At 35.7% G+C, this 19592-nt stretch overlaps 1 protein-coding gene and 1 long non-coding RNA gene across 4 annotated transcripts; one reads left to right on the top strand and one right to left on the bottom strand.

The window, feature by feature from the left end:
• Positions 1-1732: 1732 nt before the first annotated feature.
• LOC104245495 (TNF receptor-associated factor homolog 1a-like) lies at positions 1733-14602 on the bottom strand. 3 transcript variants are annotated; one of them, XM_009801113.2, is made up of 13 exons: positions 14518-14602; positions 13482-13699; positions 12210-12321; positions 8928-9016; positions 8767-8835; positions 8551-8680; positions 7374-7532; positions 6757-7105; positions 5849-5961; positions 4661-4805; positions 4075-4547; positions 3786-3966; positions 1733-3370 (listed from the first exon to the last, which is right to left on the bottom strand). In XM_009801113.2, exons 2-13 carry the CDS (start codon positions 13657-13659, stop codon positions 1940-1942), a joined length of 3429 nt encoding a protein of 1142 aa, XP_009799415.1. In that variant the 5' UTR covers positions 13660-13699; positions 14518-14602; the 3' UTR covers positions 1733-1939. The 3 variants fall into 3 exon arrangements, with proteins under 3 accessions (XP_009799415.1, XP_009799419.1, XP_009799424.1); XM_009801117.2 differs by having other exon boundaries at positions 3795-3966; XM_009801122.2 differs by lacking the exons at positions 8928-9016; positions 12210-12321; positions 13482-13699; positions 14518-14602 and having other exon boundaries at positions 8754-8835.
• A 3959-nt stretch (positions 14603-18561) lies between these two features.
• LOC104245513 (uncharacterized) lies at positions 18562-19257 on the top strand. Its single transcript, XR_011402522.1, has 2 exons — positions 18562-18843; positions 18932-19257. It is a non-coding gene; the product is annotated as an uncharacterized lncRNA (long non-coding RNA).
• The last annotated feature ends 335 nt before the right edge of the window (positions 19258-19592 follow it).

Here is a 19592-nt window from a genome sequence, read left to right as displayed (position 1 = left end):
TTACTTTATTCTCTTTTTTTTCTCCTTTTCATTGTGAATAATAAATTTTGATCAATTCCTGATGATTTTTCCATTTTTCCACAGTGCCATTCGGCACGAAAAAACTGTGAAACTTATTCATAAAATATATACTCCACTAATTAAAAAGTTAGTTAAGTTCAAAAGTAAAGGCAGACTATTGTATTTTTCTCAAACATGTACGTAATTATTCAAAATATAAATTTTGGATGAAGGAAGAGATATTCACAATCGTGATCAGTTACAACAACAACGACGACGACCCAGTATAATCCCACAAGTGGGGTCTGGGGAGGGTAATATGTACGCAGACCTTACCCCTACCCCGAAGGGTAGAGAGGCTGTTTCCAGGAGACCCTCGGCTCAAAAAGCAACAGGAGCCGATATATTAGTACCATAAAAATGCATAATAAAATAACAATCGTGATCAGTTAGTGGCATTAAAATCGCATGACTTTCTATATAGTTTTTCGTCACGCATGAAAAGAAAATTACAAAAAAAATTGCGTATTTCATTAGAAGAAGCTTTGAACATTGGATAGGACTTTAGGAGGAAACACTCAAATGTGGTTCTAAACTTTCACACGCTAACATGATAAAATTGAGTGTCCTTACTCTAATAATTTAAGCTTTTAAATGAAATAATTACACGCTACAACATAATATTAGAGCAGACAGAGGTCTTAAATTTGAGTTTTATTACCGCTCATTATCATCCACGTATTTAGCCGAAAAGAATAAGTCACGCACATACTCGACATGTTGAGGACATAATTAAGGAAATTTGGGTTTTTCTCGTTTTCACTCATTATAAAAATAAATAAAAAATTCAACATGAGTGGCTCAGGAAAAAGAATCAGACACACATGTGAAGAGACGTTTGAATCAACCATTGAATCAAAAAGATAACGAGCAAAATAAATCGGGTTCAAAAGTTTTACACACACACAAAGCTTCGTGCATACATCTTTTTTTTTTCACAAAAATGCAACAAAAATCTCTTATGCTCATCAAGTGACCATAATTTCAAAGGTTTCGCCTAACTCTACCTAATAACAATTCTTTATGCATTAAATTGAATGTCTTGTTTCATGTTTTTAGAATGTTAACTATTATTACTATACTTTAAAATTACATTTTACATACTTTTTAGGTGTGAAAACCTGAGATTCTACTGTAATTTTCATGTACTTTTTTTTTATTTCATAAAAATTTAAAAGATTAAATAATTCTATCTTTGAAAACGTAGGTCTTTTTCTTCTTTCTATTTGGTATTCAAAGGAGCATTGACATCAAAAATCATTAAGCAGACCTACCTTGCCTTCATGTTGTATCTTTAAAGGTATTGAAATTGACCATAATACCAATTTCCTTCCTCCTAATTTATGGCTTCTTGAGCCGAAAGTCTATCGGAAACATCCTCTCTACCTCACACAAGGTAGGGGTAAGGTCTGTACGCAGTTTACCTTCCCCAAAATCCCACTTGTGAGATCACACTAAGTATATTGTCGTTACTGCTGTTGCTTTGTCAACGACAGTTCAAACCCACAACGTGCGTCTAACTTACACATTACACGTCCCAACTTTACACCACTGAACCAAAGCTCTTGAGACTATGCTAGGTGATGGAGTACATTTTTATGGTAACATATTGGTTATCTGCTTATGCTATCTCAAAACAGCAAAGATAACAACATACATCAGACTTGAGGAATAAGAAAAAGGCCAAACTTCTAAAATATTAAATACTCAATCTGGCGCGATAGCAAAAAGCCACGCTTTTCCAATGCTAAAATTTGAAACAAAGCAGAATCACCCTATACAAAATGTTTCCTTTAAAGACCAAAATGCTCTTCTCAAATACGTTATTACAGAGGAAGACAGCCTAAATATTCAAGGCTAGGCTCCGCCATAGAAGCTTTCAAAGGCCATTCGAAGGCCTAAATAATCCGTACCCATTTACACCACACGCCATGTTTGAATAGTCAGGGAGGGGATACGGGTGACTACCATCAATATTCACATTCCTCATCCCAAGAAATGACGGATCAGAACCTATCATTTGCCACTGGTTAGGAACTAACCCATCAATATGATGTCCATTCATAAATCGTGGATCGGGCTGCAGAATCATATCACTAGCACTATCAAAAAGGCCTCCAGAATAGTTATGCTGGAACATGTCATGATGACTTCGTGTTCGTTCAAACCTACAAGAGCTTGATGAGGCACCTAGGTCAGTTGGGGTGCCAATATCACCTGGGAATGTGAACACATGATTTAGATGCTGTGATCCGCTGCTAAAACTTTGAAAGCCCAAGTCGGGTATAGAAGCCCTTCCAATCCCATGATCATCGTTCAGTAAGTCGTTAATAATATCAAGATGAGGAAATTCATCAGGCGATACACTCTGGGACTGGCGTCCAGACGTGCAAGCCAGAGAATCAGGAACGTGATCATGTGTTCTACTGTTTACAGTCTTGAACATATCAAAGTTCCTAATTCCATTTGATGCAGAAGGATGATGTTGAGATATACTCCTGTTACTGTCCCTTTGGGGACACTCCCATTGCAGTCCATTCTGCAAGCTGCCATTATTCACCATTCCATATGAAAAACTTGGTCTCATCGAGCAAGGTTCTGCTCTTTCCAAACCATGAGGTAAAAATGATGCCCCAGAAACCAGTGGAGGTTGTTGTTGAGAGTACGAATGTGATAGGTTAACTGCTGAAATTGGAGAATGAGGTTGACTAAAACTAGCCGGACTTCCAGAAACAGGACCACCCATAATTGCATTTCGGTAGGACTGAGTAAGATAGCTGTGTGTTGCTGGAGAAGGATCGGGACCCAATCGGCCAGCTGCACTCACTGAACGAGCCAGTGATGGTGTTGTCTGAACCATGGAAACAACAGGGGCAGCAGGCCTAGGTCCAGGAACTAAAGGATCACACAATGGTCTGGACACGGCGGGCACTTGTTGCCATTTGAAATTTTCTGTTGTAGAAGAGACTGTTACTTGTTGAGACGAGGACTCCCCAGTCATAATACAAATGGGCTGCACTGAGGGCTTATCCTTGACCCTTGGCTCTACAGCTTTATGCGGATCAGCTTTCAATACCGCAGTTTCAGATGAATTAGACACTAGAGCTGATTTATCAGCTAGCTTGGGACCATCTGTAGAGGATCTTTTAACCAAAGCAGGATCACTTGTGACAGAGATATTCGTCTGTGACTTCTGCTGAACAGCAGAGCCTGCATCTTTTGGAGGGCTTCTCCGAGAAGACTTGACACTCGGCTTCTCCATTGAAGGTCTCTCTGTCTCGGCCTTTCTCTGCTGCAAAGCTACTACTTCCTGCTCAGAGTAAGAAAGTAGCATGAAATTGGTATTAACTGGAGACAAACAGAATCACAGTGTCTAAGAAAAGACATTTCCCAATAAACTCATTGGAAAGGCATACGCATCTTAACAAATAGAGGCAATTTACCGGCATTTCGAGAATACTAATTGCCTACATGAACAGTAAGAACACGAAACTAAGTCTCCGTGAGATTTTTCTTTCCCTGCATTTCGTTTTTTGTTTACCATGAACTTGAGGTTTTATGATGGCAATGTGGTGAAATAATGAGGGATAAGAAAGAGAGAGAAAAGAACCAAAAATAAAAAAAAATTCATCAACATTAGGTGGTCTCTCTTAGGTAAAAGTATTTTATGACGATTCCAGTTGGTTCTTCAGAAGGAAAAGAGGGAGTGCAGGGAAGATAATAACCTTCTTCACCTTTTGCTGCTCATTCGACGAAAGCACAGTAGAATGCGACTCAGATCCAGGTGCCCCGCAACTTCTATCACTTAGCTGTCCTAAGTCTGAAACAGCATCTAATGGCTGACTTAGTGTTTCACTAGCCCAATCAGCCGCATTAGACGTTGACTTGTTTCTTTGGTTCTTCCCTCTGAATAGTTGAAGCACCACAATTTTAGAATACAACCAACATTTCAAATATATTTAGACTATGCTCCCCCTCCCCCCCCCCCCCCAAAAAAAACATAAAGAAGGTTACCTGCTAGGTGATTTCTGATTTTTATGGTTAGCCGAAGTCCATCTGCAAGGCCCATTCGAAACCACGGAAGGAATCGAATCTGTGGAACACGTCGATGAACTATCATCCATGACGGAAGGACTTCTCCTTCCAGCTAACCCATTTTGCACAGCTGAAAGGTCACTTAACCCACTGCAGCTAGTTTCCGTGGAAGGATGAACTTCTGAGCTGTCAGTATCCCAATTGACAGGACTTGCATCTCTGTCTTCAGAGTCAGGATTAATAACCTCTGGGACACAATCAATTGAATCAGAAACATCAGATACAGCTTCCAGTATATCTGGTTTTCCAAGTACTGCTTCTCGCTCCTCATTTATGTACTCGTTTCCTTCACCAATAGGCCCATCCTGATCAATTTTATATAGCTCCATGGATCCAGGTTTTTCATCAACACCCTTATCCTTTACTTTGTGATTATTCCGCTTCTGCTTAGCCTGACATACAAAGCAAGCACGATAAATGTATCTGTCCTCAAAGCAAAGGCCCTAATTCATAGATAATACCAAAGCTTGTTTCTTGTCCTGCATACATAAAAAAAATGCAATACCTGCTTTTTCTTGGACTTTTTTTCCTTTCCAGATGCTCGTTTAGCTTTCTGTTCAGTTTCTGCCAGCCAAGCAGCTTCCTCTTCACGGATGAGCTCTTCTTGCCTCTTTAAAGCAACAGCCTCCTGATACGCAACCTCTATTTTACTACAGAAGATAAATGAAAAAGTCATTGTTAATTAAAATTGCAAGAATAACAAACTGCCGCTATTTAAGAAAGTACGAGACCTCACATTGAGGAAAATGCAGTTACTGATGCCACTCTTAACTATTTATGTTAGTTTAACGAACATTCCAGCATAGCAGAAGAATCAATTAACATTAAATCAAGGTCATTAAAGATAAGTGCATAATACCTGCACGTATGAGTGTTTGAGTGACGTGTCATACAACATGAGCTTCCCCTTTACCTGATCCTATATAGAAACGAAGCACCAACTACTGGTTTCCTTTATTTTCTACCAATCAAGTGACATCAGCATGCATAGAAACATGAGGTAAAACCTTTAGGTTGTACTTAGGTGATCCAGCTGACAGAAGTAAGAATGGATTCAAGAGAAGTCTACTCCTGGACCTCCTGTGGTTGAAGTAAAAGATAACTGTATGAGGGCTACTAAGGTCTGGATTGGTTTGGAGCAAATTTGATTCTGAAATTGTACTTCCAAAAGGAAAAGATATTTTGTTTTGCTGGAAGCGCACCTTATCCAACCGTGAGGCCAAACCAAATTAACTTCAATCCAACAAATAGGTGGACTGGACGACATACGTATTAACTTTTGCCACAAAATAAGAGAAGTATATTTAACCAACTAGTGTACACTACATAAGTTGTGCATGAGATGATATTACAGAACGTCACAAAATATACTAAACTTGGAATTAATGTATAATTGCTAAACTAGAATTAAGAGAACTCCTCAATACATCTCAAGTTTAGACAAATAGGATTCAAGAGAAAATTACAACCTAGACTTGAAGTATTCCAAGCTAGATCATGAAGATGGGTCAGACCTCCAAACATGAAATGGCCTCCATGCAAAAACACGAACCAAAAAGCAACAGAATCTATACGTTCTAACCATTTAAATAGCAAGGCCAAAGAGAAACTTTTATACCTAACCAGCAGTTTATATATTATATCACAATTAAGTGACTAAAATGCGCAAATAATTGATCAAAAGAGTTTTTACCTGAAAATCTGTGCTAGGACAAATATTTCAATGGTTCGACGACCTAATTCAGTTAAACGCCTCTCATCACGCTCAATTGTATCTTTGTTAAACTCATCTCCAGAAGTGCCATCCTGAAACAAAAAACAATGGTACAATAAGCAAGTGTCTATGGGGTATGGATACATGTTATCTGCTAAAAAGATAGATAAAGTGCAAGCATGCAGAACATGAGCCACAAAGTTCACACATAGCTTGCAAAATGTGTGTTGTTGTTTTTTTTTTTTTTTTTTTTTTTGGGGGGGGGGTGTGGGGATGGTGTTATAATAGGTAAAAAAAGGAGGATTCTAAAATTCTCCTTTTAGACACCATAAAATTCTTCACTGGCCCAATGCCATAAAATTCTCTCAAATATAAATTCCTAAATAGAAAAGCACTCCAGTTGACAGTTACCACTGGCAAAAGGTGTATTTTTATTCTTGCTGAAACGCAGAAGTTTATCGAGGAAACGAGCTTAACATGTGTCCAAACAGATCAAGGACTACATGTAACTGCTTGTCAACGATCACACAATGATACTGTTACTTATTGGAATTTGATAGACTCCTAAATAACAGGGCCAAACTAAATACATAAATAAGCAACAAACAAATCCAAGAACACACAATAAATAAGAGAATCTTAATCTACTATCACGCGTGATTAATACGAGCAGTCTGATAGCATTGAACATTGCCAGAAAGAGACATCTTAAATTTAAATGTTGACCTCCAGTCAATTGTTGGGTAACATTCTTATCAATTGTGAATGCCAATATCGCGCGCGCGCGGGGGGGGGGGTCTGTTTTTGCAGTAGCCCTGCACAACTCAAGCTATAACCATGAGAATATATCTGGCATATAGCTTCAACAATGGCATTATGTCACTCACCTTTGTTCTGTTTTGAGGGCCTTTCTCATCCTTTGGAGGCAATGGCTCCAATGCAGCACTCTCAAGCAATAGCAAGACATCATCCACCAACACAAACATGTTTTTCTCCATACGAACAATAGGAACCAGTTGTTCATCTGCATCCGAATATTTTGCTTTACCTTTCTTGCCCATTATCTGGCCTTCAAGAGACTTAAGCCCGCTGTACAAGGAGTCCATAACAAGAGTAGAAGTAACCTCCTTCTCTATGAAAAAGTTCTTGACAACCACTTTTAAAATTGAATCTGATCTCTCCTTGGACATGTCGCACCTAGAATTTTGGTCCATTCCCAGCCAAAAAGCACAGAAGCTGAAATTTCATCACAAGTAGTCCTTTAGGTGAAAATGCTGAGAAATTTGACAAATGAAATACTGACATCAAAATCTTAAGCATTTCTCCTAAGGAGATGAGGAACACAGTTTATTCAACATAAAACCATTAACCATGAGTCACAAGCCACAAACAACCCAACTAGACTAGACACAAAAGAGAGCACAAACCAAAGTAGACGATAGTGCCCTATGGAAACTGAAAGCCCCTAAAACATGGCCAAAAGTAAGAATATCGTCATCCCTACCTTGACCATCGAGCTCTATCCTCTATCAACTTCCCAAGCTTTACTCGTCGCTCTTCCACGAAACGGCGGCAGATTTGTTCCACATTAGTCAAATATACCCTAACAAGCTCCCTTCGATATTGACGGTCAAGGCAACGAAAGGGATGTTCTGGTTTCTCCCTACAGACATTAAACAGAGATCATAGCAGTTTAGCATTGCAAGGATCATAGCAGTATAAACCAACAATCACTGTTTGAGACCCATTCAAGCATGAAGGGGGCTGCTTAAGAGCAACTTACTGGAAAATACTATAAAGGACAGTACTTTCTATTCTCAGAAAGAATAATTCAAAAAAGAACTGCTACAATCCTCAAGCTAAACTAAAAGTTCGATTGAAGATTTATGTAAAGTAAATAGAGCCTTCCAATTGTGACATCTTGTTGCCTTGGTCTATTATGGTCTAAGTTGCTAACTGGTTCAAACTTCACAATATGTAACAAGGGCACTGCACTCATGTTCATGTTGAAAGGCACTTTTAAAAACACTCAAGAAATGCATCAAATTCCTGTCATACTCCAAAATTCTTCATTAACTGTTTGACCACCATACAAAATGTCCTCAACAATATTTGAAGACACTTCCTCCTACAATTTTCTGTTCTATATTTTCTCCCTATGATATGCAAGTCAATAAATAATAGTAAAATATTACAAGGATAAAAGAACACAAGGATGATATGTCGAGTTAAAAAGATCGCTGAATTGCCTGGTTAATATTTGTATCATATATATAGTGTGCATGTATAACTTTTTATTAGATTAATCCCCATATAAGCTATAAAAAATAGAAATTTTGCAAAACTCAATTCAATGATGTTTAGTTTTCATGTCAGTATGTCCATCTCAGGTCATATGCCATGCTCGGCATGTCCACATCTCTAACCGATTTGCTGCTCTTTTATTAGGCAAAAGTTAAAAGAAAAGGTCAACTAGCTGCCCCTTTTACACCCCATACACAAGCATACATCAGATATCACTTTGACATTTACCACAAAAAAGGCGGAAGAAGCATGCTATTAGTGCATCTGCTAAACCTCTTTAAGGTAAAACAAAGGGTATATGCATTTGAACAAAGGGTATACGCATTTCTGCAAGCGTTCATCTAAAAAGTCTCAAATAGGAATGGCTTGCAAAAGACCTGATTACTTGAACTTGAGCTTTTATTATGAGCGTATCAGCATCAACAAAACCATCTAAAACTTTCGACAACTCCATAAATTTTTTCCACCCCCAATCATGCTCTTTCTTCCAGAAACGATGTAATGTATCTGCAAAAATTTGCAACTGTCTATTAATGTGAGCACGAACGGAACCAATAAATTCATTGCAAAAAGAACAGACCCAACAAACCAACCCGAATACTTGGACTTCTTCGGGTCTTTGTTCACCACAGCAATAGTGAATTGAGCAAAATGACCCCAACCTGTTCTTACCAAAATAGGAACAAAACATCATAATCATAGCTAACACATCAATTTCTAGATAGCTTGTGATGAACTATCAACATTACCACACCTGGAAGGAGCTTGTCATGATTAGCCACACAAAGAAACAAAGAGAGATGGTTGCAAACATCACACCCCTGAGGATAAATCAGAATGTACCTGTCGCAACAGTTGGAGCAAACATTTGTCAGTCAATTCCTAATTCATCAACTGGTAATTTCCATTCAACAATAGGTAACGAGCATATGATGATACAGCAGATGTTGCTGCAAATGCATGCCCCCATGGAACTTCCACTATGATAACAAGAGTAGCAACCTTGATAACCCAAACTCCAAATTAACAATTACTATCACCAACCTCTACATCAAAACAACAAGAATATAACTGTTGTGCCAGCTAGTCAGCCATGCATCTGCCTCGAACTAAGCTACAAGTTTATTTGGTTCAGCAATGGACAAGAGGAAGGGAACAGGAATAGGACTTAATCATTACTTTCCTTACGTCACCCATTAACCATTCATTTCTAGAGGAAAGTAAGAGAGTTTACTTTTTGTTCAGTACGTAGTAAAAACGATTTTGTGATTACCATTTAAGTTTCCCAAGAATTGGAGAAAGGTGACGTAGGGAGTTATCATGCACCTCAACTATTTTTCCAACCAAACCACGAAAATAACTCTCAATTCTCCTCTTTTACTTATGTTCATCCTACTAACATAGCTTGTGTTAAAATGATACTAGCACTTAATGAAGAACTACAAAATAAGAAGAGTTAATGTAGCATTATAAGTTAGAAAAGTAAATATAACACAAAATGAAAATAGGTAGTATAGCATTTGATATAAGAGGATTAATTGTTGTTCCTGTTAATACAATTTGTAATAACTTTTTACATAAGTAAATTATAGTTACCGGGTGACAAACCACTCGAGTAAGTCACGAGTCATTTTCTTAGCCAATTCTCTTGTTTCAAGTCTTTCTCTTAGTCTATTATCAAGTCAATCAGAGTATCACAGGTCTGTCATCCAGTCTAACAGAATCCTGACCTTATCAACACGTCCCGTTTCCTCTCAGTCTAGTAGAAACTAAACAATCTTAACAGTCTTCAAAATGTCTCAAAGACTAATCAAAAATTACCAAGAGTACCTTCAAACAAAACGCATCCAAGCAAGCTCAGTCCTTTCACCTCCACTACAGTACGTATTGGTGACTCTACATTTTTATCTCACAAAAGTAATAGAAATCTTTGGATAATTGGTTCTAGTACTTATAATCATATTACTGGTAACCATTCCTAGTTTACTTCCCGGAAACAATGAGGCAGCTGAGAGGCAGCTGTTATAGTCTGCTAAATATGCATTGGACATTCTTTATTGCCTACTTGAAGTACGGAACCCGTATTTACAATCTTTACTTCTCTATTATATTGTTAGGATTGGGTGGCCAGGTTAACACCCCTCGTCACCTCTGTACCTGAGACAGATGCACTGCGCTACCCAGTGCCTAACCTTGTCTCCCCTACTCCTCTTATGGTTGTGCCATATTAGCACTTAGTCCGTTTGTTCAAATGAACAAACAGCAAAACATCCTTATGAGACATCCTAGAAGTCGGTATTTATTTATAACAAGCTTGGTGCATAAAAGTAAACGCTTGTATTATATGCTCCAATCCGAAGAATGGTGGTGGAAAGCATATTGGCAATTCATGTGGCATTGGAAATAAGAAGACTCAACATAGCCTAACAAATGGTAATATAAGTTAATATAGCATTAGAAATAGGAAGAATACGATACAGGTAGTGCAGGAGCGGATCCACCCCTTAGGATGGGGATGGTATGGCACCCGCTAGGTTGATAAAATTATTATGTACCTATATTGAAATTTTCTTAAACTAGGTTAAATATATGATTCTGCCACCCGTTGTTGCAAACTAAACAAAGATGCCATAGTTGGGAGACCTTTTTGAACGCTTTTCTTGTGTGACCCAAGTTCGAATTTATGTTAAACTTTATTTGGCTCCCTTTTTTGTGCTTTTCATTTCCTTTTGTCATAGTCGTTTCCCTTTTCAGTTATCTCCCAATTTCCTGCTTGCCTTTTTATTCTTTTTTATATTTCTCTTTCCTTTATTCTAGTATTAGTTTTTCTGTGACTTCTAGCGAAAACACTCAAAAAGAAACTCCAAAATTTTAAAATCCCATAAATATAAGCATATATTTTAGTCTCAATTTTGCGAAGTTTCTTCTTTCAAAATCGAAAGACTTGGGTCTCAATGGAAATTTTAGATTATGATCCGTTTTAATTTTTCATAATTTCTTCTATTTATTACTCCCTCCGTTCCAGTTTATGTGAACCTATTTCCTTTTTGGTCCGTTCCAAAAAGAATGAACCCTTTCTAAATTTGGTAACAATTTAGCTTAAAGTTACAACTCTACCCTTAATGAGAAGCTTTTATAACCATACAAATACTTTGGGCCCCATTTGGACTTGTTTAGGACCACAAATTCCAAAAGTCTTCATTTTTTTCTTAACTCCGTGCCAGTCAAACAGGTTCACATAAATTGAAACGGAGGGAGTATATCATAAAAAATTGTGCTATTCTATGGATGTTAAGTTCAATTTAAATCTCTTTACTATCAAATTGTGATGAAATTTTGTAAATATTGCTTAGAAAAAACATGAAAATTATGATTTTGATTTTACGAAATTTATATATCATCTAATTCTACATTTACTTATGGGGGCGTAGTTTACCAATTGAAAATGTTCTTTTATTTTTCTTGTTTAATTGGTGTAATTTTCTTATTGACGATGTTATTCTACTTGTGCAAATTATTTTTTAAATATACAAAAAAAAATTCCATTAGTGGAAGTGTTGACTTTACTTGTGATGTTAATTAAAGGTATGATTCCGGCATAAAATTCTAATTACGTTTGTCTTAGACATTTGAGATGTAATCTTCATATATGCAAATAAAAAACACCTACTAAGTTGACTCGAACAAACTCAAAAGAGACGGAACCCAACCGAATATATGTTCCTAACAAACTCTATATTAGTCATTACAAGGTGTATATTAAAGAAAATTATGACACCCACCATCTCCATATCCTAAATCCGCCTCTGAGCTAGTGTCATTATCATTGTAAATAAATGGATGCATTGTTATTCTAGTTAATATAAAATAACCACTCTTCTATCAATATAAAGATACAAGCCGCCTTTCTTAATCTAATCTCAAGAACTAACTAATAATATAGGGTTGCACATGGAGGCTTACTATTAAGATTCTAAAAGCAGTTTTAAAATGAGCTTAAAGTTAAACAAAACAATTCTTCACAAGAACATCATACCATTTGTAGCCGCCAACATCAAATGCATTACTGCGAAGTTCTCTCTTGTTAATTTGCGAAAACTTATCAATCTTCCATGTATATTTCCCATATAGCTCAGAAGGTTTAGGGCCTGAAGACAATAAAAGAGGATAACTGAATAAAAACCAAAGGTATAACTGAATAAGAATGACACAGAGTTCCATGCAAAAAGAAAATTCTCAATTATAACTCAAGCATCATATCTCAACCCAATAGGCAAAAGGCGCATTATTTTGCAATTTCGATCTATCACTTAAACTAAATCTTCTAACTTTATATCCTTATTTATTATCAAAATCAGGAAGCTGGGATAGTGCTAAGCAAGTAAGCAGACACTATGAATCTGTGATATCCTTTAAGTTATATTGATTTAAAAGGTAATAGCCACTATGATATCTTCTAAGTAAAAGATACAACTAGACTGCAATAGCTTTTTTCAACAACTATGTAATTAGGACAAAAGAGTTGTCTCAATTTCACTAGAGCTGAAAAGTGAAGAACTAGAAAAATTAGGAAAGGGTAAAACAACGGAGCGGAGGCAGAGAATTGTGAAAGAAAGTAGCTTTAAAACCAGAGTATACTGGATCTACCATGGACGAAATCACCCATCAATGTATATTGTACAATCCACCTAACATCACTGCTTATATGTAAGATAGCAGAAATAGTGTCCATGATTACAAAATCACATAGACCTTGTATATGAAATACAGTAATGATGTCCACTTTTTGCATTAGGGACTAGAAAAGGGACAGTAAAAGAAGATTTGAGAATATTAGAAGCTACTTTGACTGATTAACTTGGGGGGGAGGGGGGAGGGAGAAGGAAATTTTACAAGGAAACTAAAGACAAGGAAAATACAAAGAACTAATTAAAACACTTTCTAAAAGAAACTCTCAAAGAAAATGGTATACTAGCCTCCTACACCAAAGAGAGGAAAGAAATATTCATCCAAAAAGAAGGAATTCTGGCAATCTAGATAACTTTACATAAATATACGCAGATAAGTCCAGCCCTCCATAATCAACAGTGAGACTCCTACACAGCATATCACTCTTAGCATAGAAAGAAAATCCTAAAGAAAGCGAAAACATCGTGTACCAAGTATTCATCATAAAGAAACCACAATACCTTAAAAGACTGAAGGAAATACTAAGAAATAAAATATCACAAAGTCATAGACTATCAAACATAAATTTGAATGAATTGGTAAAAAGAATTGGAGACCCAAAGCAGTGAAAGCACCATACCACCATCGTCGTCATCATCACAATCCCAGTAAGGAGGCGAAGTTGATGGAGTTCCATTTTCTACCTGCTCGGATGACCTCCATTCCGCCAACGCTTCACTGCATTGCTGCTGCCCGCTCGACAATCCCTCATAAGACCTTCCTGTCCCTGCCTCCTCATGTGCACTTGAAGCCGCCATTTCTCACTCCACAACTCCCACCAAGCTCCTGCAACTTCACCTGTCCAGTACAAGCAGATTACACTTCTTTACAGACTTAATTCAAAAAGTTAAAAGCAATGCAACACAGCCAACTCTGCGTTTAATGTATCTTAAAAATCCTCAGACCCAATAGCAAAGCCAGGAATTTTGATAAGGGTGTTCAAGATTTAAATATATATGTATAAAAAAGTAATATTTTACCAATATATTCAGTATAATTATCCGACAAGGGGTGGCTAACTGACAACACTTCAGACCGATGCATAGCACATTGGCGAAATTTTACACATTCCCAACTGGGAGATTCCAATAGAAATTGAGAATCAATAACAAGCAAAATGGAGCGAATCAGATAGTGACTATCATAGAACCAACTCAACTAAATTCCTATTGAGGCATAATTATTATCTTGTCTGGAAATGAAATCTCATCAGTAAATTCTTTTTATTAATGACTGTAGTGTTTGGGCCTCCCAATAAACCCTAATTCCACGAAACTTTCCAATAACAATTTAGCAAAAAGAATTGAAGTCTAAAGTCTATCAAAAAATAAATTTTAAAAAAAAAAACAGAAAACATATCAGCTAATTATCAAAAACCCAGTAAAGAATTAATTAATTAAACCCAATCGAAATAAGATCGATAAAGTAAGTGTAAAAAAAATCAAAACAACCAATTTCAGAAAAGGATCGAAAAAACGAACTTCCCGAAATACCCATGAGAAACCCTAAAAAGGCAAATTAAAACACAAAGCAAGGATTTAAGAGAGCAGAAGCGAATATCGGAAAACAGTGACAATTTTAATAAAAAAGAAGATCGATGTAAAAGGAAGCAGTACCTGAAGCAGAGAATTAGAGTTTTTTTGTCAATGGCGAATGGAAGCTGTAGAGAAAAAAAGATTTTAGAGGTCGAAGAAGAAAGCCGAAAGGAGGAAATTAATATGACTATATATAGTATGCTACGAAATTTTTACTTTATTTTTATCTTGTGACCGTGTGAGTAATAAGGCACGTGTGAGGCCCTATAATTGCCATATTTTTTAATTTTTATTACATTTGGGATAGAAGGAGAAAGAAGATATTGAGAATTAAATTCACACTTATTGAGATTATGTGAATATTGAATTCACACTTATAACGTTAAAAAAAATTTACTTGTATCATTGGATTTGAATTTATTATTTAGTAAGAAATAAGACGGGGAATTCTAAGTTAGAGTAGTCGGCTCTAATTCTGACTCGACCAATTTGATTATATTTTAGTTTGACTCGATTATAATTGGAGTTCGGATTTGATCGAGCGTCTTAGAAGTTAACATTAACGTTTTCATGGTAAAGAATCTTAAAGTAGGGGCATATTTAAGGAGAGAGGTGTGGATTTACGTGAACACATGCTTCTCTTCCTAAATCATGTATAACAATATTATATTTCCTTAAAATTATTTAGATATATGTGTATACCTAAGCTTAATGAGTCATATGGTATAATAATTATTGAGTGCATCTTTACAAGTAAAATCGAGGTTTCAAATATCACATCTATTTTGTTGTCTTTTTCTTCTTCTTTTTTGTAATTAAGCTCGGAGGTTCAAATCTCATGTCTTTATTGTTGTTATTTTATTTTTCTAGAATTGGATCTACAAATGGAGGATGGGCATGTGTTGTGTCCCCTCTTACCTTTATTAAGGTATTTTTGTTTGATTGTTTATTTCTTTTAAAATCCCCAAATGTAATATACTACATGTTAATCTACTAAATGATTGTAGGCACCTACTGAGACAGCTGCATGATCCGTCAGTAAGTCATGCGTACAGAGAGCAAAATAGATTAGCAGATCGACTAGCAAATGGAGGAAGCTTTTTGAATGGAGACTCTACTATGCAGACTTTTGCTGAACCACCACTTTTTTCTTAGTAAGATATGGGATGAGGACAAGCTTGGTGTATCTACTACCTGCTTGCTACCACATTGTACATATGACTTGCAAGTACAACCTGCATGTGTGAAACTAGAAGTTATGTCAGTAGTCACAATATTTTGAGATGTTGTACTAGTAACTTGCTTGCTAAAACTATAAATAATATAGCTAGTAGTAGTAATGGTTAACTTTATGTAGTGCAACCTGAGCACGAAAACCTCTGTACGCATATGTTTGTTTAGTAGAATATCTATCTTTATTACCAAAAAAAAAACATCTTGAAATCTTTATTCTCCTTTGCCATCTTCGTTAAATTTTGAATAATAAAACTGAATATTTATTTTTGAATTAGCTGAAATAGAGGACGTAGTATATAATTAATGGATTCAGATGACCAACATATTTTTGGTACGGAGTATATTAAAATTGTGACGTAAAACTAATTTTGAACCTATAACCTCAAAAGTGTGATGAGTGTATCATAAGTACCTAAAGGTTAAACTCATCAAATATAAATTCTAGATCTACCTCTTCATAAAAGTACGTAAATCTTCTTCAAATCCTAGACATCTCTCTAGCTTAAAGGTCTATGTTGCCATTATTGTAATATTCTTCATGTAAAAACATTAGGGAAAATAGATAAGTATCCCCTGACCTATACTTGTATTCTCAACTACACATTTTTTCTTTGCGGAAATTCTATTACCCCCTAAACTTATTTAAATGAAATTATTTGCACCTTACGCTAACGTGGCAGAGTGTGTGTATTTCACTCTCCTTTAGGAGAGTGAGAAGCAATAAAAAATAATTTTCATATTATTTTTTATTCTTTTTTACCATTTTCTCTTTTACTTTTTTTACTTTTACTTTTTTTGTCTTTTTTCTTTTACTTTTTTTTGTTTTTTCTCTAATTCCTGCGGATATTCATTCACCAGCGACTTTGTCTAACCGTTTTTCTTCTTTTTTTTTCTTTTCACATAAAAATTAAACTATCAAAAAGATCTATTCATAAACAAAGCAAAATACACTCATATTTGGGGGGGGAGGGGGAATTCATCATCGAAAAACCTTCCCACGCCGAAAAAAAATGATATATTGAAATTTTAATTGCAAAACGTTTTCTCAGCTTATATTCATTTTTATTTCTTTTGCTCTTCCTCCCACACATAAATTACACTTTCAAGAAAAATTTATATATATATATATATAGAGAACTAAAGACACTTAGATCGAGATAAAAATCTATCGCTGGAAAAAAAATTCGCTGGAAAAAATGGTGTTTATGAAATTCCGACGACCACCATTTTATGCCGCCGGTGACCAAAACAAAAAGAAAGAGAATGAAATAACCCAAAAAATGAGAATAATAAGAAATAAGAAAAAGAAGAAAGAATAAAAAAAGTACTAAAAATACATGTGGGGGCGCGTGTAGCTCACCACTTGCCAAGAGTTTGGTTGTCAGCGTTAAGGGTGCAAATAATTCCATTTAAAATAAGTTTAGGGGGTAATAGGATTCCCGTAAAGAAAAAGTGTGTAGTTAAAAATCCGGGTATAGGGCAGGTGTACTTATGCATTGTTTCCCTTTAGAACTGTGTAGATTTACGACATTCAATCTCATAGTTTCAAATTGTTTCCTCAGAGAAGTGAAGATGTAATAGAATGATTCAAAATTCTATTGAATGCAAGTCAAGTATCGCTATCAATCTAAGTTTCTAAAGCAAATATTTGAAATCATCTATTTATCATAAAGATTCATCATGAATTGGCAAGTTTTACACTAACTGTCAGCCTACTATAATTCTCTTCCTTTATTTAGATTCCAGGCTTAGGACAGGCCATGGCTCACATGGGCAAAGTTATACGAAGACTTATGCGAGGCACATTTTCTTCTTTATTAAGTTCTCTAAATAGAATCAACATTTCTCATTTTTTGAAACGTACACTTTCTTCCTTAAATTTATATGACAACTCTAATGCACTTTTTATTATGTTATTTTTGGAAAAAGTGTTCATAATAAGTGTGTGTGCCGAGACTATTTGTTCTTATAGTCATAAACTAAAAAATTATTCCATGTGTGTTGAGAAACTTTTGGTCCTTTTGTTTAAGAGTTAATACCTAAATTCTCCTAAATTTCTACATTTTTTGCTGGGTACCTATTTAAACTATTCGGTGTCTCCACCCCCCCCCCCCCCGAACTATATTTTTCTTCGTACTAAAACTCTCTCGTTGCATTCTTAGAGGTACGTCTAGTACACACTTCTAATTATCTAAAAGATGTGCCTTATGGCACTATACGTGGCTATTTAACCCAGCCTAAAACCCTTATAAATTATAATTGTTTTGTCAGTTACCTACTTAAACTATCTAGTGTCCTCCAATCCCTCCCCCTCCATCCCGAACTATATTCTCATGTATATTAAGACCCCATGTTGAATTTTTTTAAAGGTGCGGTTGTCTAACTATTTTAACTTATAGTTTGTACTAAATTTTTTATGTAGTTTACACATGCTGTATTACTTTCGGATGACAGATTAATTTTAGGAGTTCTGACCAAAATAGTATCTTATGCAATGGTTAATTTAGGCTTAACTGTGATTATGCTTTATACTAGACTCCAATTGAATAATTTCTTATTTACGCTCACTCTGCAGCACAATAAAAAAAATAGAGTTAATACCCTCAAACCCGCCTAAAATGTACGATTTTTGTCAGTTTCCTACCTAAACTATCGAGTATCCCCGAAAACCCCCTGAACTATATCCCCCTTCATAATAAACCTCCTCCCCCCCCCAGTCTCTTATGTGGCATATTGTGTAAATCAGTTGCGCAAGAGCACGTGAACGGTGAAAATCAACATGAAAAGGGGTCCACCTAACAGCTTGAATAACGGCTAATTAGCCCATTTATTTAAAAAAACTTATATTTTATCCCTTTTTTCTTTATATTACACCATCTTCTCCATTATTTCACCTTTCTTCTCCATTTCTTCGCCTTTCTTCACCCTTTTTATCTCTTTCTTCATCTTAATCCATTTGAAATTCTCTCTTTGTTTATTGAGTTTATTTTTTATCCTTCCCATTGTATCCATCCTTCATTGTTACCCAAATTAATTTGAAAGAAGGACATCCATTGTAGACGAGTCATGAGGTTTAATATGTTATGTGGTTGTGGGCAGTCTGCTTCTTTGAGAACATCAACGACAAATGCTAACCCAGGAAGACGTTTTTTTGGATGCAAGTACTATGGGGTAATCATCTTTCAAATCATCATATTTTATGTGATATAATATAGCTAAATTTTGCTTTTATTTATAATGGGTTGGTTAAAATTTTCAGGATAAGGATCGTGTGGCTTGTGGATTTTTCCAGTGGTATGATCCGGAATTTCCTGACCAATCGAAAGAGATAATTCTTGGCTTACAGAAGGATAAAATGGAACTTGAGGTTGAATTGAAGAAGAAGAAGAAGAAGAAGAAGTAAAGGAAAAATACATAAGTACCCCCTTGACTTATACCCGGATTCCCAACTACACACTTTATCTTTGCGGGAATCCTATTACCCCCCCCCCAAACTATTTTTAAGTGGAATAAATACCACCCTAAAACTAGACAACCAAATTCTTGGCAAGTAGTGAAGTACACGCGCTGCCACATTTATTTTTAGTATTTTTTTAATTCTTTCTTCTTTTTCTTATCTTTTTTTTCTTATTTCTCATTATTCTCATTTTTTTGGTTATTTCATTCTCTTTCTTTTTATTTTGGTCACCAACGGCATAAAATGGTGGTCATCGGAATTTCAAGAACACCATTTTTTCCGGCGAATTTTTTTTCCCGGTGACAGATTTTTATTCCGATATGAGTATATTTTGCTTTGCTTATAAATAGATCTTTTTGAGAGTTTCATTTGTGTGTGAAAAGGATAGAAAGAGAAAAAATAAAAACAGAATAAATATAAGAAAAATGGTAAGATAAAGTCGCCGGTGAATGAGTATCCGCCG

The sequence above is a fragment of the Nicotiana sylvestris genome, chromosome 9 (assembly GCF_000393655.2).
Source record: "Nicotiana sylvestris chromosome 9, ASM39365v2, whole genome shotgun sequence".
Lineage (NCBI taxonomy): Eukaryota > Viridiplantae > Streptophyta > Magnoliopsida > Solanales > Solanaceae > Nicotiana > Nicotiana sylvestris.
The sequence above is the reverse complement of the archived record's forward strand: the minus strand, read 5'-3'. Positions and strand labels throughout refer to the sequence as shown.

Bases quoted from the DNA above. Each gene is read 5' to 3' on its own strand.
- LOC104245495 (XM_009801113.2), bottom strand. From the start codon at position 13,659: ATGGCGGCTTCAAGTGCACATGAGGAGGCAGGGACAGGAAGGTCTTAT. The intron at 7,533-8,550 runs GTCTTTTGCAAG...TAATGTCTGTAG, and splicing joins GCTCAAGTTCAAGTAATCAG to GGAGAAACCAGAACATCCCT. The intron at 3,371-3,785 runs GTTATTATCTTC...TACTCTGAGCAG, and splicing joins AGCAGCAAAAGGTGAAGAAG to GAAGTAGTAGCTTTGCAGCA.